Source organism: Epinephelus moara, chromosome 23 (genome assembly GCF_006386435.1).
Source record: "Epinephelus moara isolate mb chromosome 23, YSFRI_EMoa_1.0, whole genome shotgun sequence".
Lineage (NCBI taxonomy): Eukaryota > Metazoa > Chordata > Actinopteri > Perciformes > Serranidae > Epinephelus > Epinephelus moara.
In genome coordinates, this window is record NC_065528.1 from 5,517,998 (window position 1) to 5,531,461 (window position 13,464).

General features: G+C 39.6%; 1 protein-coding gene across 1 annotated transcript in view; it reads right to left on the bottom strand.

Annotated features, from left to right (window-relative positions):
• Window positions 1–2: 2 nt before the first annotated feature.
• Window positions 3–13,464, bottom strand: part of LOC126385252 (NXPE family member 3-like) — a gene marked incomplete at its 3' end in the record, with an annotated part of 35,932 nt that continues 22,470 nt past the window's right edge. Inside the window, exons 2-8 of the mRNA XM_050036863.1 lie at window positions 9,489–9,579; window positions 8,491–8,639; window positions 7,242–7,688; window positions 4,448–4,743; window positions 3,465–3,535; window positions 135–338; window positions 3–49 (exon numbers count right to left, since the gene is read on the bottom strand). Coding sequence (XP_049892820.1) covers window positions 3–49; window positions 135–338; window positions 3,465–3,535; window positions 4,448–4,743; window positions 7,242–7,688; window positions 8,491–8,592 — 1,167 coding nt within the window. The remainder of the gene's footprint in view (window positions 50–134; window positions 339–3,464; window positions 3,536–4,447; window positions 4,744–7,241; window positions 7,689–8,490; window positions 8,640–9,488; window positions 9,580–13,464) is intronic.

Genomic DNA, 13,464 nt, shown 5'->3' on the forward strand with positions numbered 1-13,464 from the left:
ATGTAAGGTCCAGCTCTCTTCGGGCTGTGCAGGTCAAACTCCTTAAGATCTATAAGTATGACAGAGGGACAGATTAAGCTGTAGTTTGAACAAAATCAAATTGTTGCCAGAAATCCTGTGGCTTAATCAGCTACCTGGTAGTACTGCGTTGAGATATTCAAAAAACTGCCTGACAGTGGAGTCTCCAAACATGTGGACCACCTTGCCTTTCAGACACGGACTGATGTCAGAGATGTTGAATTGGCGAACTGTGGGGCCATTTAATGATCGCCATGCACCCTGGTAGTAATAGCCAGAGGGTCCAGATGTCACAATGCTGCTTTTCAACTGTGGTTGATCTAAGAGGAAGTCAAAGGATATGGGTGGGTTTATTTTAATGACCATATTCCATGAAAAGACCAAAACCAAGGTTTCTCCCTCCCCTTGACTGCTTGGGGTGCCATTTAGGTCAGTGCCAAACAAAATTTTCGTCAGGTGGTGAGCCAGTAGTTTTAAGTTACTGCTCAAGAGGTATAGAGCATCATAAAACACAGCACTGATCTCAAGAACACCTATCCAAAAGCAAAATGCAAAGTATGAGCCAACAAATAGCAAAACACCACAACAGATAAAGTGTTGTAGTGGCCAACTTAAAACTTAACTTCAAAGCCACTCAAAGTTATTAGGATGCATGTACCGTTTCTATTCCTTACTCACAAAGTCACAAAAAGAGTCAGGTCGTCGTTTTGCACATTTATTTTCCACGTTGCTTTTCATCCAGGTTATATTTCCATCCACATACATCCAAGCTTCTCTCAGATCCAACACATGAAAATATTCCTTGGGTGTTCACAATATAGATGACGGTTAATATACATCCCATAACAATAGCATAACGGTATCATAACGGTCAAAAAACCTTTTTTACAACAAACCTAGCACCACTGCTAACACACGCTCTGACCTCAAACCTGCTCTCCTATATACCATGGTGTGCATACACAGTGCATAATTCAGGCCCTATGAAATAATGGGAAACTGGATGTTTAACACAAAACTAAGGCCATTCAAGAGTTTACCTTAACAGAACAAGTAATAATGGCAGTAACAAAAGTATAAAAGCACGCCATAAACCTACAACAAAAATCTTAACTATCTTAAACTCAATATTGGCTCCTACAAGTGTATTAATAGTTCAAATGAAGGGAAAAAACCAGAGAAAGCACTGCCTCTCCAGAAACCCCAAAATCTAGTCTGGGTTTTCAATTCCAATAAATCCCCCAAACAAAATATTTTCACTTCCAGTACTACAGTCCACAATGTTTTGACAATCATAAAAACATTATTAGACCTACATCCACAGACCTCACTTATTGGTCTTTGAAACTGCAAGAAACAATGATGCTGCAAACAAGAACATGTGAAGACCTTTTTTTTTTAAATGTTAAAACGTGTAGCTGCTAGCTGCTAATAACAGTGGCTTAAGTTAAAATTAATCTAATCCTAGAGAAGGTTGTACAGTTGATGCATATTGTACACTGGTGCATGCAAATAGCAAATGCTCTCTCCACACTTTGATGAGGGAACACATTGTGAGCTTTTAAGCTAAATGACTATCATGACTTTAAGCCTGGTGCTCAGATCCATGTTCCCAGTGCTCTCAAACTGGGCTGAATACAGCTTTCTACAGCTGTATACACCCAGATGATAGTGGTAAGCTGTTTACAAATAAATCTGTTTTTCTGCCTGTTGGACTTTTATTGTCTGTAGCACATTCGGTTTTGAGTTGTTGTTTGGGCCCGAGCACCACACAGTGCAAGGAATTCTTCTTCTTCTTATTCCTCTGAATGAATTGCCTTTTTGGGGGGCTTAACATACTTCAAAAGTCATGAAACTTTACACATATATGAGAACCGGTAAAAGGGTCACATGGGTGCCAAAAAATGGCCCAGTAGTGCCCCCTACAAAATTTTGACGAAACAAAGCTGCTTTCACCTACATGCATGAAAATTGGTCGGCACGTTACTTCCCAAGACGTACAAAAAAGCCTCTTGGAGCCATACTCTAAACCCAACAGGAAGTCGGCCATTATTAATTTACTGTGCAACTTTGGTGCATTTTTGGCCATTTCCAGGGGTCGCACTTAAACGAACTAGTCCTAGAGATTTTATCCGATCAACTTCAAAAGTTGGTCTGTCCAATCGAAAGCACTCAACCATGAAAAGTTATTACAGGCTTGAGTTTTTTGTCAGTCCGTGTGACAGTGGCAAGGCGTCAAACTTAGGTGTTTTGCCACAAAACAAGAAGTAGTTTATTACTCCAGCATACATGGTCCAATCTTCCCCAAACTTCACAGGATTGATGACAGTCCGCCCTGAACACATCTACATCTCAATGATTAATAATAGTTATAGGGCCCCCGACTGGTAACAGGAAATCACATGTTTTATACTTTGACGTACATCTCCTACAAAGTTGACCAGATCCACCTCAAATTGTGGTGGACCTCAAAAAAGCCATAAGACTGTTGAGTTTTCATCAAACAGCGTTGCCACGAGGGCAGGGCGAAGGTTAATGTTTCGCCAAAACACAAAAATTGGCAGTGTACTTCGTTCAATCTGCCTGAAACTTCACACGCTCTGTAATAGTCTAGACCTGGACATGTGATATGAGTTTCGTCAATGGTTGTGGCAAAATGGCTTGGCCACACCCTTTAAAGAACAGCCCCCGCAGCATGTTTCACCATAGTGCACAAAAATTGGTACACATGTATTGCACCGCGACACACAAAGAAGCCTCTGAACCCATGGTTCATACCCAAAAGGACATCAGTCATTTTGAATTTGTGGTCATTTTTGGCGTTAACTATATTTTATATTTTAACAAACTCCTACAGATTTAGCCAGATTGCCTTCAAACTTGGTTTGTGCGAGCTTGACTACTTTGTGATGAAAAATACTACAAGATCTACCCCTCTGCAGAGCACTGAATTTTGATTTCTTGCCATGAATCACGAAATTGCTATTACTTTGAAGTAAATGGTCCGATCTGCACCAAACTTAACATGATTCATAATAGTCCTGCCCTGAACACATGTATATGACAATTTTCCATGATAGTCATAACGCCACTTAGTGGCAACAGGAAATATGTCTTTTCAGACACTTATCTTTTGATTTACCTGAAATTTACACTGTGGTCTATATTTGATGTGCAAAGACATGATGTATTATTAGTGCATTCTATAGTGCCCTAATGTGGACTGAGGAAGTGGTACAACATGAAGGATATGCCATCTCACTCTTGCATGTGGTGACCGACTTTCACAGAAATGAACTGTCACGTCAGCCAGCGTCCTGCCAGCCACCCCGAGTTGTGCAGAGGTGCGAGGGCCCATTCATCGCTGCTTGCAGCTTTAATCATTATTATTATTATTATTATTATTATTACAGGCAGTGATGGCAGTAGGAGAAATCATGCTTTACCTTTCTTTTTTGGCAACACAGTGACACTGGGAGGTCCTGAAGCCCGAATTTCAACTCTCAAGTTGACACGACTGAAGAAAAGCACACACAATAAAACATCAGTGTTTTGAATATTCAGTATTTTACACACACTATGACATTAACAACATAAAAACAAGACAGGAGGTCAAAAATCTGAAATATTATTTTATTTCATTTTATCAAGTGAAAACAGCAAAGCTGCTAAAAATCTACTCTTAATTAAAGCTGCACTAATCAATATGTTTATGTAAACAATGGATTCAGTGAGCATGTGTGATGTGCAAGTTGTCACTTAGAGCAAGAGCTGCATGACCCTGACGCATGATTCACTTTATCATTTCAAGCAATTATATATATCATATTACTTACAATGGTCTAATTGTGCCTATTGTAGTTCACTTAAATTAAATAGTTCATACTTCTGATTATGATTGATGATCCATAGCTGTTTTGGTGCCCCCTCCAGTACCCGATACTCTACACACAGCGCATGATGTGCGTGTACACAGCGCTGCCTCTGATCAACCACTTGGGCAAAACCTTCTTTTAAAAGACAGACAAAGCTTGCAGCTGGCTGAAAATAGAAGAGCATCTTGAAGCTAAATCAGATTTCCCCTCAGGAGTTAGTGGAGACCAAAGTAGAGCTAAAAAGAAAATGAATATTGGACTCACATTTGACATTATACCACCTCCAAAGGAATGCTAATGTTGCTCCACATGGGCTGGATGTTGACAGGGAACTGTTTGCTAACACGTTTATCATATCAATTTTATAAGGTGATAGTATGTCAATAGCTTTTTGTACTTCCTCCAAGTAGCAAAAAATAGTTGTAGTTAGTAATATGTTTGGGTTCAGTCTTGCCAGGAGTTAAACTTCTGAAACACCCATAAAGGACATATACACTTGATGTACTGTATTAGAAGTCACATAAAATGTTAGTCCTGTCTTTCTGCTCCCTCACCTTTGAAAGAGCTTCGTCTCATTTCCCTTAATTATGTAGTTGACTCCTCCTGTGAAGTGGTTGATCCTGGCATTACAGCTCAGGTTCTTTGGCTTGTAGCAGAACCAAGGGTTGCCTGTAAGACGGTCAGTGAAGTTGCACAGCGGCTGCTGGGTTGGACGTAGGCAGATGTCACAGATGGTAGTTTCAGAGAGTGAGCCTGAGCGGAAGAGGCTCTTGAAGAAAACCCTATCGGGCTGTTCTCTGTTTATCCTGTTCAGCACTGTGATAGCCTCATTAGGGTGAACCAGCATCACCTGATTGGATAGAGAACCAGACTTTTCACTACGTCCAATTGCGTTCAGTCATATCAACAAAGACAAATTAAGTGGATACCGCTTAAAGCTCCATACTTTGACACATCTAAAAGATTTGTATCTACATAAACAAGACTGATCTTCAGATGACAGTCTCTGGAAAATGGTTTTCATTCACTAAACCCCTCCCCCAAACTCACTCTGGACACAACCACCTCTGACTGACAACCTCTCTTAGCTTTCTCAGTCTAACAAATAAACAACTCTTTTTAATGCCACAATGTAAACAAGAAAAAAAAGTGATAAAAGGAACAATGAACTTCCCTTTTGTTCAAGCAGGCTTGGTAATATGAGTCAAAAGTGATACATTTTGTGAAAGTTGGTCTACTGCCATGATTTAACAGCAAACACTGACAATCAGCATTAATATGGTATGATAGCCTATGGTCTTTGTCATATTGTTTGCACGTGGACAGCCATTCTTCCTAACACAAACGAACAGTTACTGCCACTTCTGACCAAGAGTTCCAACAGATCAATGCTATACTCTGGCTCACGTGGTCTTAGCTCTTCGACTCAGGAGGTTCATGCTTCATGCTAAGTAGCTCACTGAACAAGTCTGTTGCAGAGTCGCGACTCACCGGTGTGTGCAGAATACAGGGCTTAACTTTATTCTCAGAGAGGTTCTTTAAATCAGAAGTTAAGCAGGCTCTAATGCACAACTACGTATGCACCATTAGCAGGATTTTGCATTAATTTCCACTTGTGAAACAAGTTAACTGGTTCCTCTTTGAGATTCATTTAAAAAAGGCCTCTCTCACAAATCTGACATCACTATCTGTCAAGCTTTGGATTATTCCATAAGTTAAAGTAGTGTGCGTTAGGCTGTATTAAGAGAGATAGCTATTCTGCATTTAATGTTAGAGAGGGCTGTCTTTTTAGCCTTCCCAAAACCAAAAACACATAACGCTAATGACTATCTCATACTACATTATTTTGTCACCTTAACGACAAGCATACATACTGTGTAGTATTTCACCAATATGTGGGAGCCTTCTGGTTGCTATGACCCCAGCCCCGCTAGTTATGTAAGACAGCATTATATGCACCATAGATATCAGCCAACCAGAATTATGTTGGGATGAAATATCAATTTGGTCTTATTTTTTCTATCATTTCTGTGACAGTAGGACTAACTCGCTCTACATTACAATACCAAAACAATGCTCTGTCTTTATGTTGACTGTTTGTCATGCAGCTTTAGCTTCCGTCTTTCAGTCCAATATCATGTATGTAGCTGTTAGGTGCTCATTTAAAAACTCCCTTTACAGGCTTGTGTTTTAAAACAAGTCCACTGGTAACAACAAAATCTCAGCTCCATGAGTCACTGTCTTCATCTAACTCATAGAGCTACTGAGCTAACTTAATTAGCTAGCTATCTACAGTTCATAAGAGTAGCAGTAGCTCAGTCCATAGGGATGTGGGTTGGGAACCGGAGGGTTGCCTGTTCAAGTCCCTGTCCAGACCAAAATATGGAGCGTGGACTGGTAGAATTACTTAAGGGTGTTGCACTTAGTCAAGGAAAGACAGTTATTTACTGTACTGAAAGAGATTTTAAAGCAGTAAAATTCTACTGTTTCCGTGGACACCATTTGTTTACTTGAACGTGCACATATGATAGCCTAGGCTATCTGTTGTCACACCTAAGTATCCTCTTACAAAGTTGACCTGATTGTAAAACAAATAGCAGAGGATAAGGAGACATGAAAACCAGATTGGTTAGAGGAAGAAAAAAAAATATACTTAGAGAGAAATTCAATAAAACAAAAAACATATTGACGAGTAAATTTGATTCAAAAATAACAGCAAACATGAAGCAATGAATGTGGGAGGATATTGCAACATTTGGGCAGGAACTTCACCACCGTGTTCAACAGACTGGTGAGGGCGTTTGAAACCCAGTGAATGACGCAGCACAAGTTTGACTTGTGTACATGAAATATCTCCCCAATAACTGATTGGCATTGCATAAAACCGCAGAGCAATCATTATTGTAAATGGGCTGGAAGGGCGCAGCCTCGGAAAATCTAGTGATCCAACTCCAGGTGTTGAGACAAATCATAGTGCAAAATGAATTGCTCATCAAAAAGGGTGTCCATCGGGTTCTCCCTGTCGTGGGACATTCTTCTCTGGATGCCATAGATTTTATTTTCAGGAAACCTTAACTCAGATTTACAGGAAAACCTTTACTTGAGCTGCTTTGTGCAACCAGCCATAGCTTTTTTCTAAAATGAAAATGTATCATTGTCTCTAAAATTAGGTTGCTAAATCTGCCACTGTCATCATTAAAAATGGCACATGTGCTGTGCAAGACGTGAAAGTTAACAGGCAAAGCAACAGTAAATAGGGTGGGCAGAGCTTAGTGACCAATCATTTAGAAGACAGATAGAAAACACCATCAATACAACCACATTTAACATGACAGGCTTTAGCATCACCTTAACCTGCGCGTCTCCTTCCCAGGGTAAAGAGAACACAGCAGAGTAGCTCCCATTGAGATGATCCACCACTTGCCCAGCTACACCTGCAACAAGCTTCAGGTTGTGGAGTCGGGCAAGTAAGAAGTCCCCCCCATACTTCTTGGGACGACCATGGAAGTCAGACATTGTTATCATGACCTCTAGCTGATCCCCTACATGCCACTGTCCTCCTCCCCTCCTTGGGAGAATGGTGAAGGTGCTGTGAGCTGGATCACTGGTCTGCTCCAGGGAAACAGGAGCTGGCAAAAGTGGAGTTTCAGGCCAAGCAATGGAGTCTAGTAGGAGGCGTTCCTCCAGAGCGTCCTCACCGGAGAGTGGCTGGAAGGTGCAGAAGCTGTGATTCACATCTGGGTCAGTGGAAATGTTCGTGACGTTGGTGGTGGAGTGTATTTTATGCTGAAACTGCTGGGGGGTCAAGAGAGAGATGGTGACAAAAATGCATCAAACAAATGCACTAAAAGCAAATTAACTAAACAAACCGGCATCTTTACCCGGTTCCTATCCTCCACACTTAGACTTATTTTCATTGTGCCGATGGTGGCTTGGAAAAAACCCCCTAACTGTGTCACACGGGCAGAAGGGAAGGCGGCTCCAGCTCGGCCTCTTTCCCCCTGTTCACCCTTCTCCCCATCTTCATACTTAGACTTTTTTTCACCCTGCCGACAGTGGAGCTTATATCCATTGTGCCGATGGTGGCTTGGAAAACCGCCCCTAACTGTGTCACACGGGCAGAAGGGAAGGCGGCCGGAGCTCAGCCGGTCCCCTTCTCCACGCTTTGACTTATTTTATCCTACTTGGTTCTATTTCTCCCTCTCTGGGAGCCTGGGCTCACCGCGCAGCAGCCCACCGCATTCATCCATCCATCCTACCCTCCCTCCCTCCCTCGTGGACAGAATGGCTTTATAGTAAGGGGAGGAGTAAAGGGAGGAGGGCAGGCTTTAGCGTGGACGGTTAGTGACGTCATTCGCTTCAAAAAAGAATAATTCGCCTCCAATGTAATGTAATGTAAATTCAAATGTAGTAACCAGGTTTCAAGCTGTAGAGGGCACTCCATACCACATTTTTAAAATAAAATGTAGATTTTCAACAGTTTGCACTAAACTGTCAAGATTTTGAGCAGGATCAGTCAGTAACTATACAACCAGAAACAATGATTATCAGCTGAAAAAATGGTTTTAGGGTTTAGTTACTTTTTAAGGGTTCTCACCTCCAGGACCTCCATGTTACGTAGCCCAAAGATTAAGGCAGCCACAGCCAGAAAGAGGAAGATGACACTGAACTCCCTTCTTGTACAAGCTCTGGCCTTCATGATAGTCTTCAGCTATGGCTGCAGCACTACGACCACTTCCTCTGGCACTGGATCACAAATAAAACAAAAAACAACAACAGGGTAACAACACCTTTGATGCTAAAGAATATTACTGCTATTGTTACTAAAAGCAAAGACAGAAAATTACATATACTTGCTGGCGACCACAAGTACCATGTCAAAAGGTGTACAATGTATCCTCAATGTAACAGTCTGCTTCTATCCCTCACCTGCTCCTGGTAAATTTCCATTCACCTGCACAGGGCTCACTTACGTCAGAGTAATGAACCCAGCTACTACTGACCTCCACGTCCCAAGTGAAACTGGGCTATGAGACTTTCACCCACTAGGTGATAATGAGGACAACTATTCCATAGTGGAAGCTAAAGGAAGCCACTCAACAGAAATTTCCAGATGTTTTTGTGCCCACCGCCATCAGACTGTACAACAGCGGTTTGGCTTAGCTACATCTAGCTCTGAACAGACCTATCTTGCATTTGTCCAATAAAGACACTTTATCTGCCACCTGTCACTTTATTCCATTCAACACTTTGTCTGCCATTTTTAGTCACTTTATTCATCTGATGTAGCAATTTTATTTTATCTTTTATTTATCTATTATCATTAATCATATTCTGTCCTTTTGATTTTGTCTTGTGCTGCTGTGATACTTGAATTTCCCCGCTGGGGATCAATAAAGTATATCTTATCTTATGTTAATCTCAGTCAGGTAGCACTTTCTGTCGAATAGAGGCAAAAGCTTGAAGCTTTGCTGCTGACTTACAGTGATGTTTCTAGTGCTCATGACCAAGACTATGGACGCACTAACATTGTACAACACAGCATAAACACAGCAGATGCTTGCCCCATCAAACAGAGCGCATACAGAACCTCACCAAACATCAGAGAAGAGATAGACGGGTCCAGCAGCTCCTTGCCCAGGACCTCACTGAGGAAAGCTGCAGTCCCTGGTCTTCCCCTGTCGTTCTCTTGAGAAAAAAAGATGGCAGCTACAGATTCTGCATAGATTACCAAAAGCTGAATGCAATCACCATCAAAGACTGATACCCCCTGCCACGCCCTGCAGATGCTCTTTACAGCAGGTGCATGCTGGCTCCGCACGATGGACTTATTAAGTGGATATTGGCAGGTTGAGCTTCAGCCACAGGACAAGGAGAAAACAGCATTCATCACTGGCAGTGCTTTCTACCACTTCAAGGTTATGCCCATGGGATTGATCAACGCCCCACCAACATTACAACAGTTGATGAAGCTGGTGCTACGTGGCCTGCACTGGAAGGACTGTTTGATTCACCTAGATGATGTCCTTGTGTTCAGCTGGTCTTTTTCAGACCAACTAAAGACTCTGGAAGAGGTGTGCCAGAAAGTGCCAGATAGCTCAAACTCAAGTGACCTTCCTCGGACACGTGGTCTCCAACCATGGACTCCAAACAGATGCAAGGAGCACTGAAAAGGTGAATGGATAGCCTAGACGCTCTCACTCACCCACCGATCATGACAAATCCGATCTTCATACAGCCATTCTTGCTGTACACTGATGCTTCACAGGATGGCATTGGCTCTTTGCTGGCTCAACGTCAAGACAACAAAGAACGTGTTATTGCCTATATGAGCCACACACCTAGGCCTCCTGAAAGAAAATGGTCTACCTTTGACCATGAGCTCTGGGCAGTTGTTTGGTCGGGGAGGCATTTTAAACACTTCCTCTCTGGCAGCCTATTCACAGTGAACACAGATCATAAGCTTTTCTTGAGCCTGAGAAAAGCACCAGTTGATAACAACCCCACTGGCAGACGTAGTTGGTGGAAACTCGAGCTGGATGTGTTCGACTACAACCTATTGTGCAGAGAAGGTAAACAGCATGCCAGTCCTCCACAGGCATGACAAGGTATGTCTGACATAAGATACATAATGTCAGTTGCCTGGGAAAAGTTCCAGGAACAACAAAAGGAGGATGAGTGAATCAGCACAATTATTGCATGACTAGAGAACATTGCTCATAGACTACCAATAGGTCACCTAAAACATTCCGCCAAAACTGTGGAATGCCCTGCCCATGTGTATAAGACAGGCAACCTGTGTGGGCATTTTTTAAAAAGAGCTTAAAACGCACCTCTTTCGGAAGGCTTTTAGCTAACTCATTTTTATCTTTTATCCCTCAAACATGTTTTACTTATTTTCTCTTTATTTTATTGTATTTTATTCCATTTTTAATATGTTTCCCATGTTTTATTTATTTTCTCTTTATTTTATTGTATTTTCTTCCGTTTTTAATAAACTGGTTTATATCAAGGCACACTGTAAGAAAAAAATGTAATTCTACAGGAAATATTCTGTAATTTTTTACAGATTTTTCCTGTTTTCCAATAAAACAATGAACAATGAATTTTAAAATTACAGTTAATTAACCATAATTTAAGATTACATTAATATTATGTTTTTTAATGACAATTTATTGTATTTGTACATATTTAACTGTAATTTTACATACAATTTTCTGTATGTTTTTACAGGTTTACCACCATTTTCCATAAGACAATGTATTGACTGTAAATTAACAGATACTAGCAGTAATTTAAATATTTACCTTTAGAATTACATGTAATTACTAATAATATAATATTACATTATTACTATGTTTTTTAAAGGTAAATTAACATATTTCTTTCATATTCAAATGTAATTTTACATAAAATGTGATATATTTTTACAGATCTTTCTTGATAATGAAGAAATGTACGTAAAATTACAGAAATCTGTAGTGTTTTCCATAAAATTGCAGGTCATTAAGCATGTGTGGTTAAGGTGATTTTATGGGGTTTTTTTTAGAGGTAATGAGTAGTATTAGAGGTAATGAGTAGTATTTGTACAAACACAAAAGTAATTTACTGTACATTACTGTATAAAGACAACTTAAAGTATATTATTTTACAAAAAGTGCACTTGAAATAATGTAATTTTACAGAAAGCATTCTGTATTCTTACAAATTTTTGCTTTTTTAAACAATAAAATGCATGTATATTTACAGATATTGGGAGTAATTTAAATTTTTACCATTTATATGGTATACATTCCACTGTAATTTTGTATAAAATGTTTTTTTTTTTGTTTTTTTTTACAGGTTTATCACCATTTTCAATAAGACAATAACTGTAGATTAACAGTAATTTAAACATTTACCCTTAAAATTACAAAATATTAACCATAATAAGATTACATTATTATTATGTTTTTAGAGGCAACTTAACATGTCTTTTTCATATTCAAATGTAATTTTACATATGTGATGTCATTTTACAGATCTTTTCTAATAATTGTAATGAAGAAATGTATATAAAATTACAGAAATCTGTGATTATTTCCACAAAATTGCAGGTTATTTAGCATGCGTGGTTAAAGTGATTATATATTTTTTAACTGTACATTACTGTAGAAAGAAAATTTAAAATATTATTTTATGGAATGTGCACTTTAAATAATGCAATTTTACAAAAAGTATTCTGTATTCTGACAGGTTTTGACTTTCAAACAATGAAATGCCTGTAGATTTGGAGATATTGGGATATATATATATATATATATATATATATACATAGTATGTTCAAACCCCTTAACTTTTTTCAAATTTACACATGTTGCAGCCTTATATATATTATATAATGTTTTTATTTTCATTAGAAACGCACTTAATTCACTTCATGCTTCAGACTTCAGACTAGGCAGATTCAGATTTCAAAGTTGGCGCCTATTTCCACTTTGCTTCGTCCCGCCCATAACGACCAACCGGCCAAGAATGACAAATAGTTGGGATTCACGCTAGTGTCCGTCCAGTCAGGTTCGTAGTGTGCATGTCATGAGTCATGCACGTGAAAGATGTGCTCTCATGGGCACATGATTTTCAAGGAGGATGTATGAAACAACCACAAAGGACATGTCAACCAAATGCTGTTTGAGGTAAGTGTCCCAGATAACGCATGTGAACGATATATTAATTCATTTTCATACCTCGAGTGGACAGCCTTGAAGCTAATGTTAGCATCCCTCTGATAAATTGCTACCATCACATAAGCTATTGTTAGCAGATAGCAATTGTTTTGTACGTTATGCTTTTGTGACTGATGGCAGCCGGGTCATTTTATTTTACAGCTAAAGTATTAATAAGTGCGCTTTCGGTCAAAGCCTTTTCTAACATGGCCAGAGGTTAGTCGTAATTGTGTTGCTCTCTGCTGGTGTATGTTCTTAAAAGTTGTTATTCGTGATTTGAATGCGGTCAAACTGCTGTATGCTGCTCTGTGTAATGTCCCACTCGTCCTGCATGAGTCCCGCAGAGACTTGAGATTGTTAATTTAAGTTTTTTAAAGGGCCAGTGTGTAAAATGGGTTGAAAACCGTTGAAAACAGTGACATCAGTGGTCAAACTCTAGATTGCAGCAGTGCCGTAGAATATAACAGAGACAACGGAAATCCAAAATGCTTGTACGTCACGTGACTCATGTAGACCTCGGATAGTTCCCGGAAGTTACTGGCGGGCCATTTAAATACATAATACTGAGAGACAGAACTCTGATTTTTGGTAAGTAGCTGACAATAACTACATTGATTTATAATATATGTGTAGCACGCCATAAACAGTTACATCTTTATGTTGTTTTTTAAAGTAAAATGTGCTAATATTTGAGGATTAGTGTTAGTTTACTACGGTTAGGTAAGACTCTATTAATCCCAGACTACAACAACAAAAATATGTAAGGTTATCATTCTCAAATACTGCATTAGCACATTTCCACAAACAAAGACCACACTATTGGGAAGCTCAGTGTTTGGTTTATTAAAAATAAGGAACAGGGAAAG